Source organism: Jaculus jaculus, chromosome 15 (genome assembly GCF_020740685.1).
Source record: "Jaculus jaculus isolate mJacJac1 chromosome 15, mJacJac1.mat.Y.cur, whole genome shotgun sequence".
NCBI lineage: Eukaryota > Metazoa > Chordata > Mammalia > Rodentia > Dipodidae > Jaculus > Jaculus jaculus.
Window position 1 is genome coordinate 4680029 of NC_059116.1, and position 22834 is coordinate 4702862.

Consider the following 22834-nt stretch of genomic DNA (forward strand, 5'->3'; position numbering starts at 1 on the left):
CTGCTGTCTGTGGAAGAACGCTGGAGAGGCAACGGCATTTTTCTGACTCTCCTAGATCTTTAACTGGACATGTGTCTGTGCCATCATTTATAGCCGGTATTTCCTACTTCCTCATAGTTATGCCTAAAAGGAAACTATGTTTCCCGCCTGAAAGCATACATGCTTTCCCAGAAACATCTAGAATGACCAAGTTAATTGTCTATGTGTTTGTAAACAGCTTTCCCATGATGGTTTTCTTAGATGGTTCGCTATGCTAAAACGCACACTGCCGTCCCTCCCACAGGAGACCCGTCTTCCTGCCGAAGGCTCCCCTCCCGCCCTCCGCCACCCCTCACATCACAGAACACTTCTGCTCTGCCGACTGCTTGATTTCCGTGAAGGTGGCCTGTGCCTTCTCTTTGATGGTGTCCAAGTCCATGTTCTGGAGGTTCTGTAACTGCCCAAGGATAGAGTCCTTGTCCTCCTCCTCTTCCTGATCCTCATCCACCATCTTCCGGAGGTCTTCTGGCACATCCACATCATCTCCAGCTAGCTGGATTTGTGTCTCATCCATTTCACTCTGGGTGAAAAAGAAAATCACACATAGAGAAATAACTATATAATTAACCAATTAGTTAACTAGCTAAACAAAATGTCAAAGCACCAGGAAGATAGATAAAGACCGGCCAAGAATGAATGAAAGCTTTGCCAAGCTTCTGCTACCAGTGGGTGAGGCTACATACAGCTTATCCCATTAGGAGGCCCGCCCCTCTGTGCACTTTATGTGGACCAGAATCTTCCAGCCTCATGGGTTACCAGCAGGCTCCCTGGACAAGAGGCGTTAGCAGCATCTCGGAGCCTATCAGAAATATAAATGGTCTGATCTCATTGGATCTGAAACCCTGGCAAGGCTACCCAGAGAGCTGAGTGCTAAGAGATCTTTTGGGGTCTGGGGATATGGCTCAGTGGTTAAAGATGCTTGCAAAGCCCGATGGCATGGGTTTGATTCCCCAGAGCCTATGTCAAGTCAGATGCACAAAGTGATGCATGCACCTGGAGTTCATTTGCAGTGATTAAAGGCCCTGGTGTTGTGCCCATCCCCCCCATTCTCTCTCTCTCCTTGTACATAAATAAATAAATTAAAAAATATTTTTTTTAAATTTTATTTGAGAGCGACAGACACAGAGAGAAAGACAGATAGAGGGAGAGAGAGAGAATGGGCGCGCCAGGGCCTCCAGCCTCTGCAAACGAACTCCAGACGCGTGCGCCCCCTTGTGCATCTGGCTAACGTGGGACCTGGGGAACCGAGCCTCGAACCAGGGTCCTTAGGCATCACAGGCGAGCGCTTAACCGCTAAGCCATCTCTCCAGCCCAATAAATAAATTAAAATATTTTTAAAAGAAGCCTTCTTTTGATATTGATGTATACAGAAGCTGGGACATTCACTCCAGATCCTCTGCAGAGCAACATGTTTTGTAGAGCTTGTCTGACCCATGCCACCACCTCTAGGGACTGGGATTGACCATAGAGGACCTGGTCATTCACTTTTCACACTAGAGTGGTGACTTATGCTTAGCCATTGCTCCTTCCCTTCCTTCTACTGGGTAGAGAGCCCCTGGGTGGGGGCGCAGAACCATGTGCTGCTGATATCCCTAGTTGGTGGCTCTCACACAAGTTTGTTCCTTCCTTCCTTCTTCCTCCTCCTCCTTCTTTTTTTCTGGTGTGTGAGTGTGTGTGGAGTTTTCATGTCTGTGTGCCTAGTGGCCCCGTCTGCTGTGGGCGAGGTGTTTCGGCCCGCGTGGCTGATGGTGAACATCCCGTGTCCTGTACTCTTGCACTTGTCCTTGAGCCAGAGTTTCTTACTCCATCCCCTAACTTGCTGTTTTTCAGGATCTCTAATCACTGCTCCATCTGTGGGACTGGGGTCAGAGGTGCACAAGGCCACACCAGCAATTTACCTGGTATCTGGGGATTTGAACCTGGTGCTTTCAGGCCCCTTTAGGCCCTTGTGCTTGCACAGGAAGCACTCTTTTTTTAAATTTTTTGTTTATTTATTTATTTGAGACAGAGAGAGAGAGAGAGAGAGAGAGAGAGAGAGAGAGAGACAGGGAGGGAGAGAATGGGTGCGCCAGGGCCTCTGGCCACTGCAAACGAACTCCAGACGCTTGCGCCCCCTTGTGCATCTGGCTAACATGGGTCCTGGGGAATCGAGCCTCGAACCGAGGTCCTTAGGCTTCACAGGCAAGCACTTAACCACTAAGCCATCTCTCCAGCCCCAGGAAGCACTCTTAATCACGGAACCATTGCTCCAACCCTCTGCCTTTTTTTTTTCCCAGTCACATTATAACATGAAGGGGAACTGGATTTCAGGTGGCCGGTAAAGATGTAGGGTGTCAGAAATGGTAAGGATACAAAAGACCAATATGGGTTGGAGAGATGGCTTAGCAATTGCCTGGGAAGCCCAAGGACCCAGGTTTGATTCCCCAGTACCCACATAAACCAGATGCACATGGTGGTGCATGCAACTGGAGTTTGCAATGGTTAGAGGCCTTAGCATACTCATTCTCTCTCTTTCTCAAATAAAAAAAAAATTAAAAAGAAAATATCAACGTTAGCACCCCCTACAGATTGTGACCAGTCTTGCATTTGTTGCCAGAGCTCATGGAATCACATCAAAATAATAGTCTCAGACCATACTGGTTTAAGAAGTTTCCATTACCTGTGGAGTTCCTGGGGAGAATAAGTCTACCACCTAGGGGAGATGGGAATTCTTTTCATCTGGGCACAAGGTAGAAACTGTCAGAAGCACAAGGTGTCACAAGGTCTGGAAGGCACTCAGGGGACTGTGGGCACTGTTCTCCATGTGTAAATCGGGCCGGTGGGCCCCAGCCCTGACCACTGTCTCCATCTTTGGAGAGGTGGAGCTGAGCAGCCCTTCCCTGGTGCGCTCTTGTTAGTTTCCTGGTAGAGATCCTGAGAGCCCCACTCTAGAAGGAGCTTGGCGGACACAGGCCTGATGCGCAGGAGGCCATGCGTTCAGGGGAGAGGCTCCTCACCCAGGCCCTCCCCACAGACTGCTCTCACTCACCCTCGTCTTCATCCCTCCTCATGCTTAACAAATTAGTTCCTCCTCAACTGTTGTGGGATTAGTTGGTCCCCAGGGTTCCCAGTGTACCTTGCATGTGTATTTATTTTTATTTGTCTACCCTCAGGGGCTACTTTCCTTGCAGATCATCCCCTGGGCATTGCTGTGGAGGAGTGGGGACCGCAGACGTCTTCTGACCCCCTTTCGGTGTACACTAATACAGACGGTCTGACCTCTTGGTTGCTTCCCCACAGCAAATGCAAATGATTTAAAAAGACATTCCTGGTGCTGCCCTAGTCTGGGACAAACTAATTGATGTTTCGTAGAGATGGGATGCGGCTAGCTTGTAAACCCTTCTCTCCAGCTCAGGAGGGTCTCTGGTGTGGGATCAGTGGTGTTTACTCACTACCTCAGTGAGCCTGTATAGTGCACTCTTTGCTGGCAAGAGCTCTGTCCACTCATCTTTTTATTTTATTTTTAGAGAGAGGGAGGGAGTGAGGGAGACAGAGAGAGAGAGAGAGAAAGAGAGAGAGAGAGAGAGAGAGAGAGAGAGAGAATTGGCATGCTGGGGCCTCAGCCACCATAGTTGAACTCCAGACGCTTGTGCCACCTAGTGGGCATGTGCAACCTTGCGCTTGCCTCACCTTTGCGAAACTGGTTAACATGGGATCTGGAGAGAGGAACCTGGGTCCTTAGGCTTTGCAGGCAAGTGCCTTAACTGCTAAGCCATTTCTCCAGTCCTGTCCATGGGGTCATGCTCACTGTAGGTAAGCTCACAGGCTTGCGTGTTGGGTTGTCTGACAGACTGTGTTAGGTTGTGAGGCTGTGTGTGACCTGGGCCGTCCATCCCAACCTCCCCCTGCATGTGAGCCTGGGCAGCGACAGCTATCTGGCTGACAAGCTGGTCCCCATTCTCCCTGGTCCCTAGCTCCATCTGAGGCATTTTAGGTTGATGGCCCTTTGCTCAGGCATCAGCTTGGGTACTTTCTGGAGCAAAGATCCTCCCAGGAGACCTGAGCAGGCTCCCGAAACTCACTTAAGAAAAATATGGGGTCCTGAGGAGGCAGAACAAAAGAGGGCATGGGTTGTCGTAGGTACGTCTCTTTAGCTCTGCAGACGCCTGACTTCAGCTGAAGGAGGGTGTGGCTATGAAGTGACCACGGAGACTCTGTGAATGTGGAGTCCAGAACAGGTGGTCCTAGTTGTCCAGGTCTAAGGGCAGCATTGGATGTGGTCAGTGGGTTTGGTCACACAGCTACATTCACTATAGCTCTAGAAGGACACTGCTGCAGGACATTTCTCTGAGAGGTCAGTCTAGTTGTGGAAATAAACCACTGTCCTTGGCTGCAGCTGGGCCTTGGACGCCTTTGACTGAACCGCACAGTGAGGTGAGTGGCGAGAGGACAAAAGCAAGCCCCTGCCGCTGACCCTGGATCTCTGGCCTCTTTAATCCTTGCCGTCTGAGCAAGTCTCAGAGCGAAGGCTGGCCCAGTGGGTCTCATGTGTACTTGCCCTTAACATCCACACGACGGCCTAAGGCAGGAGAAAGATGGAAGTCGCCTGACAGCAGAGGACATGGGCTTGAGTCTCAGAGTTGTCAATCTCTTTGTGACCTCAGGCAAGTCGCTTTCCATGTCCTGTGCCTAGTGGACTTTTTTTTTCTTTAAATAGTTTATGGATTTATTTATTTGACAGAGAAAAAGAGGTGGTGGGGGAAGAGAATGGGCACACCAGGGGCCTCCAGCTGCTGCAAACAAACTCGAGATGCATGTGTCCCCTTGGGCATCTGGCTTAGATGGGTATTGAGGAATTGAACCTGGGTCCTTTGGCTTTGCAGGCAAATGCTTTAACCACTAAGCAATCCCTTCAGCCCCCTAGTGGACTTTGTGATTTTTGAGCACACTGAATAAGACATGACATTAAGGGTTGGGGATGTAGCTCAGTCGGTAGGTCACTTACCTAGCATACACAAAGCCTTGGGTTTCACTCTTAGCACTACATAAAGTGGGTGTGGTGGCACAGGCCTAAAATCCCAGCACTTACGAAGTGGAGGCAGGAAGATTAGGAATTTAAGCTATATAGTGAGTTTGAGGCCAGCCTGGGATATAAGATCCTGTCTAAAAAAAAAAAAAACAACAAACCAAAAACAGGTGGGGGTTGTTAGGTGGATGGCTCAGAGCAAAGTGCCTGTGCCACAAGCATGACGGCTTGCGTTTGCATGCCCAGTGCCCACATAAAGCTGGACGCGGCAAAGTGCACCTGTCACTCCAACAGGGGCGGCAGGCGGAGACGGGCGAATCCCGGGAAGCGCGCGGGCAGCTCGTCTGACGCATGCAGCAGCGAGCAGTGGACCTTGCTTCAAATAAAGTGGAAGGTGAGGACCAACACTGAGGTTGTCCTCTGACCTCCACACACACGCAATGGAACGTGCACACCTAGACTCACACCCATGAACATGCGCACACAGGCACATACACAATCCTAAAAATAAAACATGCCATGAAACCGTCTCCCATGTTTCCAGCCCAGGACAAAGGGTGGCTGTGTTATTAATATCCCAGGGGGAGGGGGAGGGGGAGGGGGATGTCTGTGTCCAGGTGCCTGTGGACAGAGAAGGCCTGGGACACAGTGGAGCGGAGGGCGGACGGCACAGGGCAGAGCCAGCAATTAAGGAGCGGAAGTGGGGTGCCCTGAGCAGACACTGCAGCCTTGTTCGTGCCTTCCTAATGAGCCATCCTGCTGGCAGGATCTAATCTAGTCCTCAGACAAGGGCCGTCTTGTCTGGACTCTATGCTGCCCAGGGACAGAGCTTAGGTGGGGAGAGCAGAGATAGTGACATGGCTCACACTTCAAGGGGAGGCAGCAGTGTCCTCTCATAGCCCTCCGAGACAAGTTCAGTTATAGACATTTCAGAGCAGCATCGCTGGGGGCGGGAGGAGGCAGCTTAGGGAGAGGACTGAGCGTGCAGGAGGAGGCCCGGCGGTGAGTACGGGAAGAGCGGACCGAGCAGACCGCACGTGCCTAGATGTTCTGTGTCAGTCATCTGGCTTCTAGAAACCATTCTCTAAATTTTTAAAAAATATTTTATTTATTTATTTGCAAGGAGAGAGAGAGAGAGAGGGAGAAACAGACAGAAAGAGAATGGCTATACCATGTCCTATAGCCTCTGCAAACAAACTCCAGATGCATGGGCCACTTTGTGTATCTGGCTTTACATGGGTACTGGGGAATCGAACCTGGGTCATTAGGCTTTGCAGGCAAGCACCTTAACTGCTGAGCTATCTCTCCAGCCCCAGTTTTTCTTTAGAGACAGGGTCTCATATATCCCAGGATGGACTTGAACTCATGATACCATTAACTCCACTTCCTTAGTATTGAGATAGGAGTGTGTCATCTCTCTAGCTCGCATTTCTAGAAATCTTATCAACTCACAACACTGGTAAATGCAGTTGAAAGTGAGCGATTTTTGCCAGCTGATTGGCCTCCAGCTTAATCTTTTATTTGTTTTTCATCAGAGCTACTGTCTTATTACCAGGGCTAAATACCCAATTGTTGAAATCGCCCCACACCCAGCTAATGTCTTTCCCTATAAGTGATCCCTGACCTTTTTCCTAAGGGTGAGCCCAGTCCTGGCTTTCAGACTTGTGCCACCCTGGGTCATAATAAGCCAGCCTTGAGAGGTGGCATGAATTGTTTTCCACAGTTTTACCTTCATGGAGCTGAGGGCCTGATGCTATGAGAGTCCAGCCAGCTGGTGGCTAAGCAGATACCTATGTGATGTTGCTTAGAACCATGTGGCTGTGTTTCGCCCTATTCACTTATTTTGGGTGCACGATACATGAAATGCAGGATAGGCAAGGGTTGAGCAAACTTTCCCTGTCTTCCCATTGGTGACGTCACTTAGTTGCCACAAAGTACTACTCACTGTTGAGGTTCTGAGGGAGATGACGCCCTGGGAACCTCTCAGGTGACTCAAGCACGTGGCTTGGCCTGTCTCAGGGCATTCATGGGCACTCCTGCTGCTGCTGTTCTTCACCTGAGCGTTTTCTTTTCTTTTTTTTTTTTTTTTTTTTGGCGTGGCTAGGTGTGCGTGCATGTGTGTGTTGCGTACATTCAGGTATGTATGTGCCTCTCATGCACATGAGTACACGTGTGTGGAGGCCAGAGGTTGACATCAAGTGTCTGCTTGGATCACTCTCCATGTTATCTACAGCAGTAAGGTCTCTCAGTCAAACATAGAGCTCACTGATTCAGTGATTCTAGATACCCAGCAAGACCCGGAGATTTCCTATCTCTGCCCACCACGTTCACCCAGCATTTACATAGTCTCAGGGGTTCCAAACCCAGGACTAGCCCCAGCCCCCCTCGGAGCTTCTTAAGAACCCCGGCACATCTGGAACATGGCAGAGCGCGCAAATCTGTCTCTTCTGACGATAGCCGCGGTTGTTAGTGTTGGTAAAAGTATGTGTCTCAGGGGACCGAATATCTCCGTCCCAGCTGTACACACCCGGCCTTCCTTCCTCTTGGGGCCCCCAAGAGGCCACCTAGCCAAACTTCTCATTTGTGTATGAGGTAACCAAGGTTCCAAAAGACAGAAACCCCTAAAGGTCACATACCCAAGCTTCTCATTCACGAATGAGGAAGCCAGGTCCCACGTGGCAAAGGTGGCAAATATGTCATTCCCTGACAGGCGTGCAAGGGCATGCCGTATGCCAGCATTCAGGAGGTTGCGACAGAGCATTTCTGACAGTTTGAGGCCAGCCGGAACTGCACAGCGAATGCAACAAGGCTAGCAAAACCTTTTCTCAACATATGTGTGCTGGCTTGCACACACACACACACACACACATCTCTTGTCAGGATGTCATTTCTCTTGGCAATCCAACATGGCTGCTGCCAGGCTGGCCCACCAGAAGAACATGGTCTATGGGGTGGGGTCAGGCCAGCTTGGGGTGCAAACCTGCTATGGCAAGTATGGACTGTGTGGACTTGAGAAGTCCTGCTTGCCTCTGAGCCGGTGCTCACAGTCTGCCTGGGTGGTTGGAGGTTACAGGGGAAGGCTGCGAGCCGCTTCCTTGGAGTCTCCTCTCCCCTCTGCAAGTTCAGTTCGCTGCTCTTTGCAGAGGAGCTGCGGGAACTGGGGCAGGCAGAGGATGGGAAGTGGGGGAGGAAGAGGAGGCTAGGGGAGGAGACTGCTGAGGGCTTCCCTGCCACCAGCGGCAGCTGCTGGATGAAGGAGGGCATGGGGGTCCCAGACCCTGCCCGGCAGCCCCAAGGCTGTTCCCAACCACACTGCCAAAGACACCTCAAGAATCATCTTTATTACTTTTTTCTAACGAGGCCAAATTTAAAGTTGATTTTAGTAGGATTTTTGGTGTCTCCGGGTTGCCAGGGTTTCTTCCCACATTCAACTCTCTCAGTAATGAGCCATGTCCTTAATGCATCAGACAAACACCAGGTGTAACGAAATCGCACGGCTCAGCAGGGAGCACCACATTGCTCCCCGCCACGGCCCAGATTGACAATTCTGATAATAGGATTGGGGTTCCCTGTGGTAGTCTCTTCTCTTATTAATTTGGCTTGACTTACGTATACATCTTGAATCGGCTGGGGACATGGCCCATTTGCTTTTAGAAAGAATCTTGTGGCTTTATTAAAAACATTATGACCTCTTATACTTGAAGAAATATGATATTTCAATTGTAATATAAAGTAGCCTTTGTGTTCCATGCAAAATTGTGATAACTCAGCCAGCATTTTTCTTTTCATTTGAAAATGCATTTTAACCTAATTCTTTTCACTTAAAAATGTGTTTTAATCTAATTCTTGTGGAAGATTTTTTTTTTCTGCTGTTATATTTTATTTTATTTTGGTTTTTTGAAGGTAGTGTGTTGCTCTAATAGCTCAGGCTGACCTAGAACTCACTAGGTAGTCTCAGGGTGGCCTTGAACTCACAGTGATCCTCTTACCTCTGCCTCCCGAGTGTTGGGATTAAAGGTGTGCACCACCATGCCTGGCTTCTGCTATTTTTTTAAAAAAATGTCTTGTTCTTTGAGTATGTTACCTTTCTTTCCCTTATCCCAATAACATACATTCATTCAACAGTCATTGTGTGTGTGTGCTGTGCATATGTGTCCCCAACTTTTATACAACAGAGCTCATGCTAGGCACCGAGTAGCAAGATAAACAAGCCAGCCCTCTGTCAAGGAGCACAAGGTGGCTGTGAGTATTCCAGGTCTAAAGGTGATGTAATTATGTATATATATTAATGCCTTATGGGTACTTGGGTTTGGTGGACATAAATCAGTCTTAGGTGGGGGAGAGGAAGGAAGGCATGGAAGGTTCTGGAAGAAGCAGCACTAAACACACACACACACACACACACACACACCCCTTTCCAACAGGAAAGGGAGTGCAGGAAGCACTATGTAGGGCAGAGTGGGATAAAGGACCAGTTCCCGTGGGGAGCAGCCTGAGGTGAGGCTGGACAGAGAAAGCCACAAAGCCATGTCATGGTGTGCAGGTTATGGCCTCGACTTTTTGCTAAAAGCTCAAAATCATCCTCTATATGCACCAGCAGGAGGCTGGAGAGATGACTTAGAGGTTAAGGCGCTTGCCTGTTAAGCCTAAGGACCCAGGCTCGATTCCCCAGTAAGCTAGATGCACATGGTAACACATGCATGTGGAGTTTGTTTGCAGTGGCTAGAGGCCCTGGCCCACCTGTAAATAAATAAATAAAATATGAAAACAACAGCAGGGAAGGAACAGGTCTAGGTCTTCATTACTTTTGTGGTTTTGTGTCTATGTTCATGCTTGTGCATGTGGAGGCCACAGGTCAATGTCAGGTGTCTTTCCCATCACTCTCCATCTTATTCCTTGACATTGCACCTGCAGCTGGCCAGCAAGCTTCAGAAATCCTCCTGCATTTGCCTCCCCAGTGCTGGGGTTACAGGTGGGCGCTGCCATGCCCAGCTTTTACGTGGGTGCTGGGGATCTGAACACACACCCTCTTACTTTCGTGACAAGCACTTCACTGACTGAGCCATCTCCTTAGACCAGGCTTGCATTTTGGCAACACTGCATTTCTGAGACTCAGAGGAGAGCCCTGTTACTGGCCCAACCCAGGTGGGAAGCGAGGCTCGAGTGGGGGTGTGATGGGCTCCATAAGGTGACGTAAGGTGACCTGGTAGCTTACTAGATGCGAGGCTGAGGCGCAGAGGGAAGAGTCGAGGGTGAGCTTCAGATGCCAGCCTGGACTTGGGTAGCTAGGTTTGCTATCAATGGAGCTAAGGGCCTTTGGAGGGGCAGTTTTAAGGGGGTAATGAGTGGGGTGTTTCGCATATGATCTTGTCTTGCTAGTGAGGCACCAGGTAAGGGGAGCCACAACAGTGATGTTTAGGGAACAGAGATGGGTTGGAGGTCCAAGCTGAGAGACATCAACATGTTAGTGAGAGTAGAAAGTCATAGCCAGGTTCAGTCATCCAGTCAGCATGTGCACACTTGAGTGAGGAAAAGAGCTGCTTGAAGGATCATCCTAGAACATTCCACAACACAGGGGCAGATTGGGGGAAAAGACAGAAATCAAGAGGCGGAGAAACCTCAGCAGCAGACGGGTACATGGAAGAGAGCGTGTGCTGTAAAGAGGACGCGACCCGCAGTGCTACGGACGCAGAGGTTCTGTGAGCGCGGAGCTATGGTGGCACCCTGCTGCGTATCTGAAGGGAGATGGTATGTGCGGGGTGGGAACCAGGGCTGGATAACGGAGGACACCTAGCAAGGCATTGCATGATTGGTTTAGTTGGGAGGGAAGCCTTAGAGAAGGAGAAACTGAAGGTGTAGATGAGGGGACAATCGGTGTATGTGATACCCTCTAGCGTTAGAGTGTGTGTGTGTCTGTATGTGTGTGTGTGCGCGTGTCGAGGCTGGAGGCTGATGCTGACCCTGTGTGTCTTTCTTGATTTCTCTCCACCTTATTATTGGAGGCAGGGCCTCTCACTTGAACCCAGGGCTCACTGACCCAGCTTGTCCAGCCAGCCAGCTTGACCTTGGATCCTCTGTCGCCCCAGCCTGAGTGACGGGACGACAGGAGGGCCGCCATGCCCACCTGGTGTTCGCACGGGTGCTGGGGACCTGAACGCCGCTCCTTGTGCTTTACACACTTAGCCCCCCCCCCCCCCCAGCCCTATGCTAGGCGTCGCAAGTATTGCCATAGCCTCGAATTGCAAACCAGAGGAAGCCAGCACACGCTGGGTGTGTTCAGCTGAACATTCTAGCAACTCGCTTAGATGCACACACGTCATGTGCATGCATGCAGCAGATCACGACAGCTCGGTCTTTCTGTCTATGCCTTATCTATTTATTGCAATTAACAATGGCCACCAGAAGACACGGGCCTACGTGGCTCCACTTTAAAGGGACTGTTTTCCCGGCCAGCAAGAGAGTAAAACCCCCTTTGTTGTGCACACCAGCCAGCCAGCTCTTTCAGAAAGCACAGTGTGCCTGCCACAGTCAGCCTCAGGAAACATGGCGGCTCCCAGGAAGACCTTGCCTCCAGCCTGCTCTCTGTCGGCCCTTGGTAAAGGGGCATGTCTCAGCCGACTCATGCAGTTATGTCAACCATGGGGGGTGGTGACACTGGAGAATTGTGAATAGGGATCCTGGGGGGGGGTCATTTCTTATTAGTGGGAGCACATGTTGGATTCGCCCACTGCACTGAGGACTGTTAGTACTCTATGACAATATTTACACATTATGGATTTCATAAGATAACACCCGGGTAGATGTTCTGCAAACACTGTGTGGAGGGAGTGCTGTTAGGCACCCACTAAAGTCCCTGTGACCTTTGCTTTCTGCACAGAGCCATCTTCTTTGTTAGAGCACGTGTTCTGTGGAGAAAATGGGTGACTCAGAGGACTATGGGGACACGGGCGTGACCAGACGCCAAGTGAAGACTGAGGAGGTTGGTGTCTCTGTTGCCACAGGAAGCCTGTCACCATCCACAATTTCCTAAATGCACATGATTCTTGCAATTATGCACTGAGTGTGTGTGGTGTGTGTGCGTGGTGTGCACGTTCCTGAATAAAAGGAAGTCCAGCGAAAGGTAAGCATCACTCGACCGCTGGTGCCCAGGAGCTGAGTGTGGCAGCTGTCCAGACGTCCGAACCGACTGTGGGAAGACAACTTACGGCGCTGTGGAAAACCAAGGGTGTATTCTTCTGAAGTGATCCCGGATGGGGTACAGGTAATGACTCGGGCAACCGTGGCTCCATTTCCCACTCTAATAGATCCCCCATAGTCCAGACTTCATGAGCCCTTCTGGGCTGCTGGGACAAGCCTCCCCTTTCTTTCCTTGTGGTTCCTTCCATTTCTAGAAGCCCGGCTTCTTCCATCACATGCCTGGTGACCAAGAAGAGTGTCCTCTGGTTTCCCAGGGCCTCTGGCTTCGTAATAGAGGATAGGCTCACATCTGCACCGTGGTTTTCTGAGAGCATCCCAATGGTCCCACGGGGAATGACTTTGTGTCACAGTCCAAGGAAAACCGAAGATTCATCCGCTGTGCAATAAACCCAGAAGCCTGCCATTCCGGACAGGTTGGCTGGAGGCCATATTCAAGTGAAAGTATGGACTTAGGAGCTCCCATTCTTCAGGTCTCCAGTCTTCTCTTGTGGACCAAACTTCTAATTCCACCATTTGTTCAAAATGAACGTCAATTCAAAAGCTCACCACTTAATGAGGAGACATGAACACTTGTTTCTAGCTCGTCCTGCATCACCATGGGAAGAGCTAAAAGGCACAGTCTCTGCTTAGATAGCAAAAGGATGAAACTCTGCATAGGAAAGGAGCACCCTGAAATTTATTTCTATGGTTATGGTTCCTTTAGGACCCCCCACCCCCTTCAGGTGGCCTCTCTGCCTTTGCCTAGTGGGAGCAGCCTTCTGATGACGACCACCAGGGGGCGCCAGGCATCCCAGATTTGGTCATAAGCAGGTGCCCTGGCTCCCAGCAGACTTGTGTCACTGATCCTCTAGAGTCCCATCCCATGTTTTGCATGGACAGAGCCACCGGCCTACCTCCGATCTCAGAGCCTCTTGTAAACCTCACAGGCTTCCAAGCCGCTCCTGGAACCGCGTGGGTGGGCGGGGATGCAGGTAGAGGCCCGAGGAGGCAGCCAAAGCCACATTGGGTGATAATTCCGCTAGGTGGACTTTGATCTGGATGGTGGTGGTGGTGGTGGTGATGTGTGTGTATGTTTTGCAGTTTCTTTTAAGTACTGTGTTCACAGCTATGGTAGATTCAAATTTCCATGTGCTTTGCAAAATGTAAGCAATTTGATTAGAAGTACCTTTGTTTTCATTACTTTTTACATGCCCAGCAAATTCTTGAAACACTGTGTAGAATCGATTTTTACAAAGTGAAAACATAATCTGAACATGTCCTAGAGAGGCCGCAGCTGGGAGCCAACTTGGCAGTGGACAGGAAGGTGTAGGGTGCTTTCTAGTGTTTTGGAATTTAGGCCCCTGTGCAGGTCTCAGGGCAAACCACCCAACAACAAGAAGAAGGAAGAGGACCCTCTGCGGCTACTGGGGTGGGACTCAGTGACATGTTCCCCAAGTGGGCAGTATGGGCTGTCCCAGTTGTTTTAGCACAGTTTGAAACCAGGTGGAGTGCAAAACTGCCTCAAATGTTTGGGACAGTTTACACACAAGAGCAGATACCAACACTGGATAGAAAGCTCTGTGTGTGTACGTGTGTGTGTGTGTGTATGCATGCACATGTACACACAGACATCAGACAACAGCTTTTAGGTGTTGATCCTCACTTTTCACCTTGTTTTGAGGCAGGATTTCTCTCATTCTTTAAAGAAATTATTTAAGCGAGAGAATGAGAATGGGCACACCAGGGCCTCCTGCTGCTGCAAGCAAACTCCAGATGCATGCACCACTTTCTGCATCTGGCTTTATGTGGGTCCTGGGGAATCAAACCTGGGTCCTCAGGTTTACATCTCTCCAGCTCTCTCTCTCTCTCTCTCTCTCTCTCTCATTTTTACTGTGATTGTTCCGTGCTATACTCAGCAAGCTTCTGGGAAATTCTCCTGCCCCCACTTCCCATCTCACCATTAGTATGCTGGGATAACAGTAACCTACCACAGCTTCTGGCTTTTAAAATTATTTATTTATTTGCCAGCAGAGAGTGAGAAAGATAGAAAGAAGAGAGACAGACAGAGAGAGAATGGGCATGCCAGGGCCTGGAGCTACTGCAAATGAACTCCAGACACATGCACCCACCCCCTTTTGCAGCTGGCTTACATAGGTCCTGGGGAATTGAACCTGGGTCCTTTGGCCTCACAGGCACGCACCTTAACCATTAAGCCATCTCTCCAGCCCAGCTTCTGGCTTTTGATGAGGGGGCAGTGAGCTCTATCCATCAGATCCTCTGGTGTGTTGCTCTTTCCCATGGCTGGGAGGCCTAAGTTGCAATCTCTGTTCTGTGGGTTTATGAAGTTATTTCACTCTGTTGGGCTGCTGGTTCCTCAGGTACAATGCGGCAGTGACATTAGATGAGATTAACTCCAGGGTGTCCTTCAAGGTCTATAGGAACTTTCAGGTGAGGTTTCAAAATCATGAAATCATGGGGCATTCTAAACAGCTTTGCGGGGGGTGGGGTGCGTGTGAGCTGAGTGAGCCATGCAAGGAGACAAAAGAAAGAGCAAAAACATTTCTTTTTCTTTTTCTTTCTTTCTTTCTTTCTTTCTTTCTTTTTTTTTTTTTTTTGGTTTTCTAAGGTAGGGTCTCACTCTAGCTCAGGCTGACCTGGAATTCACTATGTATTCTCAGGGTGGCTTCAAACTCTCGGCGATCCTCCTACCTCTGCCTCCCGAGTGCTGGGATTAAAGGCGTGCACCACCACGCCCGGCAAAAACATTTCTTAATATAGCTAAAGTTATAAAGGTTTGGTAAGAAATGAAGAAACTAGGGGCTGGAGAGATTGCTTAGTGGTTAAGGCACTTGCCTACAAAGCCTAAGGACCCAGGTTTGATTCCCCAGGACCCACATAAGCCAGATGCACAAGGTGGCGCATGTTTTGGAGTTCCTTTGCAGTGGCTGGAGGCCTGGCTCACCTGTTCTTTCTCTTGGCTCTTCCCTCTCTGTGTGTGTGTGATAAAATAAATAAATAACTTTACAAAATAAATAAAGCCCAACCTGTGTGGAAGATGCATGAGCAGCTCATCATGTGTGCCATGTGTTTGATTCTGTTTCGTCCTAAGCAAGGCGTGACCCTGTGGCCCCGAGGGGGGGGTACTGGGGACTTCAGTCAGACAGCATGATTTTGTCACAGGTTTCCTGCCTAGGACATGTCACGTTGTCAGACAGCCAATGACATCCCAGGGAGTTTCAGGAAATTCGCCAGACAGCAAGAATGGAAGGGACAGAGTGTACACGTGCTTCCTCTTTACATGACTCAGGCGCGTGGGGACAGCAACAAAGCTGGCAGGCTGGCATGGGCTGGTGCGGGGTGGCAGGAGGCGCGTTCGCCGACCACCGGTTGCTCAGGAAATGCGATTAATGCTACTGAGCTTCCCTCCTTTCACTCTCAGCACAGCTGAGTTCCTCGCACCTCTGGGAGATCTGTGTCTCCCACAGGATGTCCAAAGCCCTTGCTTTCGGCAGTGATCTGGCTTGGACGGTGGGCGTGCCTAGGGTTTTTAGTCCAGTAGCTTCTGACAGCAGCTTGTTCAAGGATCTGCAGGGGACCCACTGAAGGAAAGACTCTGGGGTACTTTCTAAACCATCCAGACTTAGGCTTGGCCCTCATTCTCTGGAGAGGAGGAACTTCGGAGGAAGTTTTTGTTGGCTGCTTCAGATAGATGACCCCCTCTATGGGATGGTGCGCCTTTGGACTAGCAATTGGAACACCGGGAGATGAAGGCATGCAGGCATGCTGAGGGCTCCCCCAGACAGTGAGGAGACAGGCACCGAAGGAGCTAGTCCGATTAGCAGAATGCTAATCTCTGCCACCTGGAGACAAGTCTCACACAGCACATCAGATCCACAGCTTGTCAGTGTTTTCTTCCCACCAGTAAACCAGTGACACTGTCTCAGCTGTGTTCTCTCAGCGCTCAGAGGGGAGGGGTGCTAGGGAAGAGTCATCACCACGCCATCATCTTCCAAGCAAGTCTCCTTTAAACAGAGGCAGGGCTGTAAGGGAGTAAGGCCTCGGCTCCCCCGCGCGGATGGGCAGGCTTGGGACAGGAAGCGGTCTCCTGCCGTGGGCCTGTTTCCTCTGCTGTAGCTGGAGGCGACGGCAGGACCCCCAGGACCTACTGTCTCCATTATGTGTGGATGAATAGAAGTTCTGTATTCTCCAGGGGTATCTACATTAAAATATCATCTGTTGAGCTGTGGAGATGGCTCCGTAGTTAAAGGCACTTGCTTGCAAAGCTTGCCGGCCCCGGTTCGATTCCCCAGGACCCATGTAAAGCCGGATGCACGAAGTGGTGCCTGTGTCTGGAGTTTGTTTGCAGTCCCAGTGTGCCCATACTTTCCTTCACTCTTTCACATGCACAAATAAATAAATAAGTGAATATTTGTAAAAATAAGTGATAAATGCCATCTGTAGTATTGACTTCACTTTCAGCAGTGGAGCAGGAATTTTATGGAGGCATTGTGGTTTTCATGAACTCCTAGTTTAATGTTCTTTTCACGATTTTATGAACTCCTAGTTTAGTGCTCTTTTTACAATGCTACAGATGTAAATGATCAAGACACATACTTACTTATAAACATGACTCTGTGCCAATAAGCTAACATTCTTCTTCTTCGCTATCAGCATAATGAGGTGTTTCTGTGTTCAATGTCTTACCTTCGGGAGCCTGTACTTTTCCCTGAGGTGAACTCTGAGGCACGCCCTCTCTCCCTTTTTCTGAGTAAATGCAGCATCTCTTTCTATCCTGTAAAAAGCAAAGCATAAGATAAAGGGTCATAAAGACATAGAGAGCCCTGGACGTTCCAGCTGGTGCTCAGGAGACGGGGAGCCTAGGGCGCACCTGAGATCCCATGGCCCACGACATCTAGGAAATGTGGGACATTCCCCTGAGTCCCCAGGGTCTGCCTGTCTTTGGTTCTACTATCATTGTAGATCTCTTAGTCCCTCAGGCAACTGGGACCTGGGAATGTCTCCCAGATGTAAGCTGAGAGTGTCGGGGAGGATGCCTGAAGGAGCCGGAAGGAGCCTATGGACCAGGCCTTTGACCCTCAGCTTCCTAATCCAGCCCACTTCTGCCATCTGTACCCCTGGGGCTGGGCAGGGGCATCTAGATTCTTAATGAGCTCTCTGAGTGTTTTCTCTTGTCCAGGCCTGAGGCATCCCTTCCAGTCTGAGGTGTTTGGAGATGTGACCTAAAGCTGTTTCCTTCATTTTCAGTCTCTCCGGCCCCCAGTCCAGACAAGAGTCCCTTTCCTGGTCAAAGCTATCTTCAAAGGAAGCCAGGTTGATTCTTAGGGTGCCAGGCTTGGGTCCTGCCCTGTGGATGACCCAATCAGGCTTATGATTCAGCCGGTTTGAAATGGACTCCCTTGCATACAATGATCTAGACAAAGGCAGACCCCTTTGGAGATGTGTGTAAAGCTCACAAGACCCAGTTTTCTTTGCAGCCATGACCAAAGTATGCTTCTGACGCACTTACATGCGCTGCCCCTGGCTGTACTGGGTTAGACTTAGTTGTGCAAACGAAGACTCTGGGAATACCGGAGTGGGACCAAGAAAACAGACTTGAAGTGCGGCTGAGACTGCAGCCCGTGGACTTGAAGGCCATCAGCTGCCATTGCCCACTGGCTGTATGGTCCAAGTCATAGAGGGGGAGGAGAAGAGAGAGTTGGCTGCTGGTCAAACCAAGAACAACTATGTGGAGAAAGAATGATGGCGAGAAACAGGTAAAGTGCTCGGCCACGCTGCAGAGCTTTTGGCTCCTCCTGAATGCCCAAGGGAAGCCTGGGAGGAGTTCTGCTTCTGGGCTCCACTGAGAATCTTTGTGCAGCATTAAAATAGATCCCCTGTTTACTTTTTTTTTTTTTTGAGATAGGGTTTCACTTTAGCTCTGGCTGACTTGGAATTTACTATGTAGTCTCAGGGTGGCCTTGAACTCATGGAGATCCTCCTCCCTCCACCTCCTGAGTGCTGGGATTAAAGGTGTGCACCACCACTCCTAGCTCCCTGTTTAGATTTTTAAAAATATTTTATTTTTATTCATTTATTTGAGAGAGAGAGAGAGAGAGAGAGAAAGAGGCAGAGTGAGAGAGGATGGGCACTCCAGGGCGTTCAGCCTCTGCAAATGAACTCCAGATGTATGCACCACCTTGTGCATCTGGCTTTATGTGGGTACAGGGGAATTGGACCTGGGTCCTTTGGCTTTGCAGGCAAGCACCTTAACTGCTAAGCCATCTTTCTACCCCCCCCCCATTTACATTTTAGGTGAACTTGGTTCCTATCTCTCATTTTTAAATTATTTATTTGCAAGCAGAGAAAGAGGGAAGAGAGACAGACAGAGAATAGGCACACCAGGGCCTCCGGACACTGCAAATGAGCTCCAGACGCATGCACCTCGGTGCATCTGGCTTTACATGTGTCCTGGGGAATAGAATCTGGTCATTAGACTTTGCAGGCAAGTGCTCATCCATCTCTTCAGTCTGGTTCCTGTTTCTTGCCTTCAAATTTTACAGTTATCTTAACTATTACACAAAGGGTAGACCACAAAGATGGGTTACATCTGAAGCCAACAACCAGGTTCAATGAGAGATCACTGGGCCTTGGATCAGGTGCTGTCTGGACACAAATCCATCTGCAGACTGTCTCCTCTGAATGGGCTTGAGAGAGCAATGTGTTCAACCTTCCAGTTTTGAGAGAGCAATAAAAGAAAATGACTTCTCTAAGATACTAATGTGGCATGGGTAGGAGAAAGATCCTTTCTCTAATATTTTACTATGAAAACTTTCAACATACAAAAATCTTGAAAGAATTTTCCTCTTTTTTTTGAGGTAGAGTCTCGCTCTAGTCTAGGCTGACCCAGAATTCACTATGTAGTTTCAGGGAGGCCTCAAAATAGTGGCAATACTCCTACCTCTGCCTCCTGAGTGCTGAAATTAAAGGTGTGCACCACCATGCCCAGCTTATTCCTTTTTTAAAAAATCATTGTTATTTTTATTTATTTGAGACAGAGAGAAAGAGAGAGCGGGGGTGGGGGGTGAGAATGGGCACACCAAGGCCTCTAGCCACTGCAAATGAACTCCAGACAAATGCGCACCTTGTGCATCTGGCTTATGTGGGTCCTGGGGAATTGAACCTGGGTCCTTTGGCTTTACAGGCAAGCACCTTAACCACTAAGCCATCCCTCCAGCCCCCAGCTTCTTTTAAAAAATATATTTTATTTGAGAGAGAAAGAGGCAGAGAGAGACAGAGAGAGAGAGAGAAAGAGGGAGAAGAGGCAGAATGGGTACACCAGGGCCTCCAGCCACTGCAAACAAACTCCAGATGAATGGGCCACACTATGCATCTGGCTTCTGTGGGTCTTGGGGAATCAAATCTGGGTCCTTCGGCTTGATAGGCAAGTGTCTTAACCACTAAGCCATCCCTCCATCCCAGATGGCTACTTCTGTACATCACTTTCAAGGTAATGGAGCTGGGAAGTTGAGTAGCGAATAGAAGGTCCTCTCTCATCATGGGAAAAGTTTCCCTGTTGTCTCAGCACTGTTTCTTTTTTTATTTATTTTTGTTAGATATGGACATAATTAGTATGTAAACAACACATGTTGGTACCATCCCTTCCCTCCTCCCTGCCCCTTTTCCAAAGGGCCCCTCCTCACTGGGGAGGCAGGTCAACCCCGTGGAGATTGTGGATTGCCTGCACTGCTTCTTAACTTTGGAGCCCCTGTACATCTAGAATGTTCTCACTCACAAACACGAAGTCCAGTGGGTGACCCACAGCCCAGTCTACTGATGGACAGTACCGTCTTGTCACTTTGAGTTTTGATTTGTCCACATAGGAAACGAAGAGAAAGCAGGACATCGTTTAAGCTGCCTGGGGCTGCGTCAGTGGCCAGACTTTCTGCTTGGATTTACTCAGTGATGTTTGGCATGGTCAGGCATATTGTCTAAGTTTCTGACCATTTCTCATTGTGCGATGTTATTTTACTTTATTTATTATACTTCTTTCTCTTCAGCAGCCTGTTTCCCCTTCTATGTGTGTGTGTGTGGGGGGGGGAGTGGTCAGTATTCATAGAATGCCATTGCTTTGGCAAAGTTTTATCCTAGGATTGAGATCAGTGTTGCAATTGCATCTACATTTCTGCAAGCAAGTACCTTTGACCTTGAGCCATCTCCACAGCTCTTCGTTTGCCTCTTAAAACCGACTTTACTATAAAATCAAGCGTAAGCACTGGGGGTAGTTAACAAGCCATGATTTCTTTCAAAATACCTCTGACAAGGTTCCACCACAGGTGTGCACTGCTCCTCCTCAGGCTTCCTGCAGGCCATCAACCTGTCGCCCATCATCATCTTACTGACAGGGCTTAGCCACTATTCATTACCAGTAAAGAAACCATGCTAGAGACAAAGGAATACCTTTGCAACGTGATCAACATTTAACTTCAATTCCAAATTGATTATTTTAAAACCTTTAACTTAATTCTACTTGACACTTCAAAAAATCACACATAGATTACACTTACTTGAGGATCATTCTTTGAGCAGTAACAAATTATTGGTCATATTCACCTTCTATAATAATATCACATTAAAAATATTAAAATATTTTACCCCCATCACATTTTATATAGGTAGGAGAATGCCTTATCTTACATGTACTGGGACAAAATATTTAAGGCTGTAGTATCATGTCTATATTTCAAAAATGATTCATAGATGAGTAAAAGCCGGGCGTGGTGGTGCACGCCTTTAATCCCAGCACTCGGGAGGCAGAGGTAGGAGGATTGCCATGAGTTCAAGGCCACCCTGAGACTACAGAGTTAATTCCAGGTCAGCCTGGACCAGAGTGAGACCCTACCTCAAAAAACCAAAAAAAAAAAAAAAAAAGATGAGCAAATGTGGCAGAATGTTAACTGTTGATTAACATATATACATATATATATGTATTCATCATACTATTCTATATTCTCTCTGTTCAGTCTTTTCATAACAAATGGTATGATATATATGTGTATATATATATATTGGTTTTTTGAGGGTCTCACTCTAGTTCAGGCTAACCTGGAATTCAGTATGTAGTCTAAGGGTAGACTTCAACTCACAGCAATCCTCCTACCTCTGCTTCCCTAGTGCTGGGATTAAAGGCGTGTACCACCATGCCTGGCTATATAAAAATATTTTTGATAAATGGTATCACAATTCTCATTAAGTTTTTGGACTTTTAACGTGAGATCACAGAAATTGCATTACATGTTGATCTTTAAGACCCTCTTCTAGGTACAAAGTCTGAAGTCTCACAATTTGAAACCTTTCTACTTGGTAGGGTGGATTTCAGAAAGCTTTAAAAGATACTCAAATTTTTTTAAAACTTTGTATTATTATGTATTTGCTTGAGAGAGGGAGGGAGAGGCAGATAGAAAGAATGGGCTTTCAGCTGCTGCAAACGAACTCCAGATGCATGTGCTACCCTGTGCATCTGGCTTTCGTGGGTCTTGGGGAATTGCACCTGGGTCCCTTGGCTTTGCAGGCAAGCACCTTAACCACTAAGCCATCTCTTCAGCCCTACTATACTCAAGCTTTTGTTTGACCAATTAAGTTGAGGCCAATTAAATCATGCCTAGACCAGGAAGTGTGCTATGAAACTCACCAAAGTACTGAAAACAAGAGGGTCTTAAGGGCTCAGCGTTCAACATGACATCTCTATCATGCCCTTCAAGGCTCAGGAAACTTTGTTGAGGGAACGTAAGGGCCAGAGGGTGGGGAGGAGGACTTTGGGGCACTGTTCTGCAGACAGGAGGACTTGAGGGGACTGGTACATTGATGATTTAACTTCAATGACAGTGGGGGCTGCCAGCTCCACACAGCCTGCGCAATACTGAGATCATCATCATTATGACGCAGATGATGGGGGAGGAAGAAAACAGAGAATGAGACATCAAAATAGAAGAGGGACCACATGGAAAGAGGGGGTTCAGTGGAATTGGGGGCAGGAGAGGGGGGACTAATAAAGGCAGTGGGAGGGGATTATGATCAAATTACAGTGCGTTCATAGATTAAAATTCTGAATAAAAATATTTTGGGGTTGGGAGGCAGGGGTAGGAGGTGTCATGAGTTCAAGGCCACCCTGAGATGACATAGTGAATTCCAGGTCAGCCTGGGCTAGAGTGAGACCCTTCCTCAATAAAAAAAATAAACATATATTTTGGAGACAACAATGAACAAGAGGAAAAGAACTACTGCTCACTCCATTTCTACAAGTGGCTGCCGGTGTCAAGGGCGGTTCACTTTAGCAGAGCCACCTTTGTTCAGGTTCGAGGCAGGGAGTCAAAGGAGCGCCACCCTGGGAGCAGAGAGCCACCGCGGGGCCGCAGGAAGCAGGGCGGCCTCTACTCACTTCTCCTCGATCATCTGCTTCTGGTACTCCTCGTACTCTTCTCGGGTCATGCCTTGAGCAGCTGCGGGGTCCGTCGTGCCTCCTTCTTCTTTCTTCTCTTCAGACCCGCCTCCAAATCCTAGATTCTTTACCTGATTACTTATCATGTTTTTCACAAAGAAAGCCATCGTCTCTGCCCT

At 48.7% G+C, this 22834-nt stretch overlaps 1 protein-coding gene across 1 annotated transcript; it reads right to left on the minus strand.

Annotated features, from left to right (window-relative positions):
- Positions 1–331: 331 nt before the first annotated feature.
- Cplx4 (complexin 4) lies at positions 332–22822 on the minus strand. The gene is made up of 3 exons (XM_004654781.2): positions 22656–22822; positions 16925–17012; positions 332–559 (listed from the first exon to the last, which is right to left on the minus strand). The coding sequence occupies exons 1-3, from the start codon at positions 22820–22822 to the stop codon at positions 332–334; spliced, it is 483 nt and encodes a 160-aa protein (XP_004654838.1).
- Between the last annotated feature and the right edge of the window lie 12 nt (positions 22823–22834).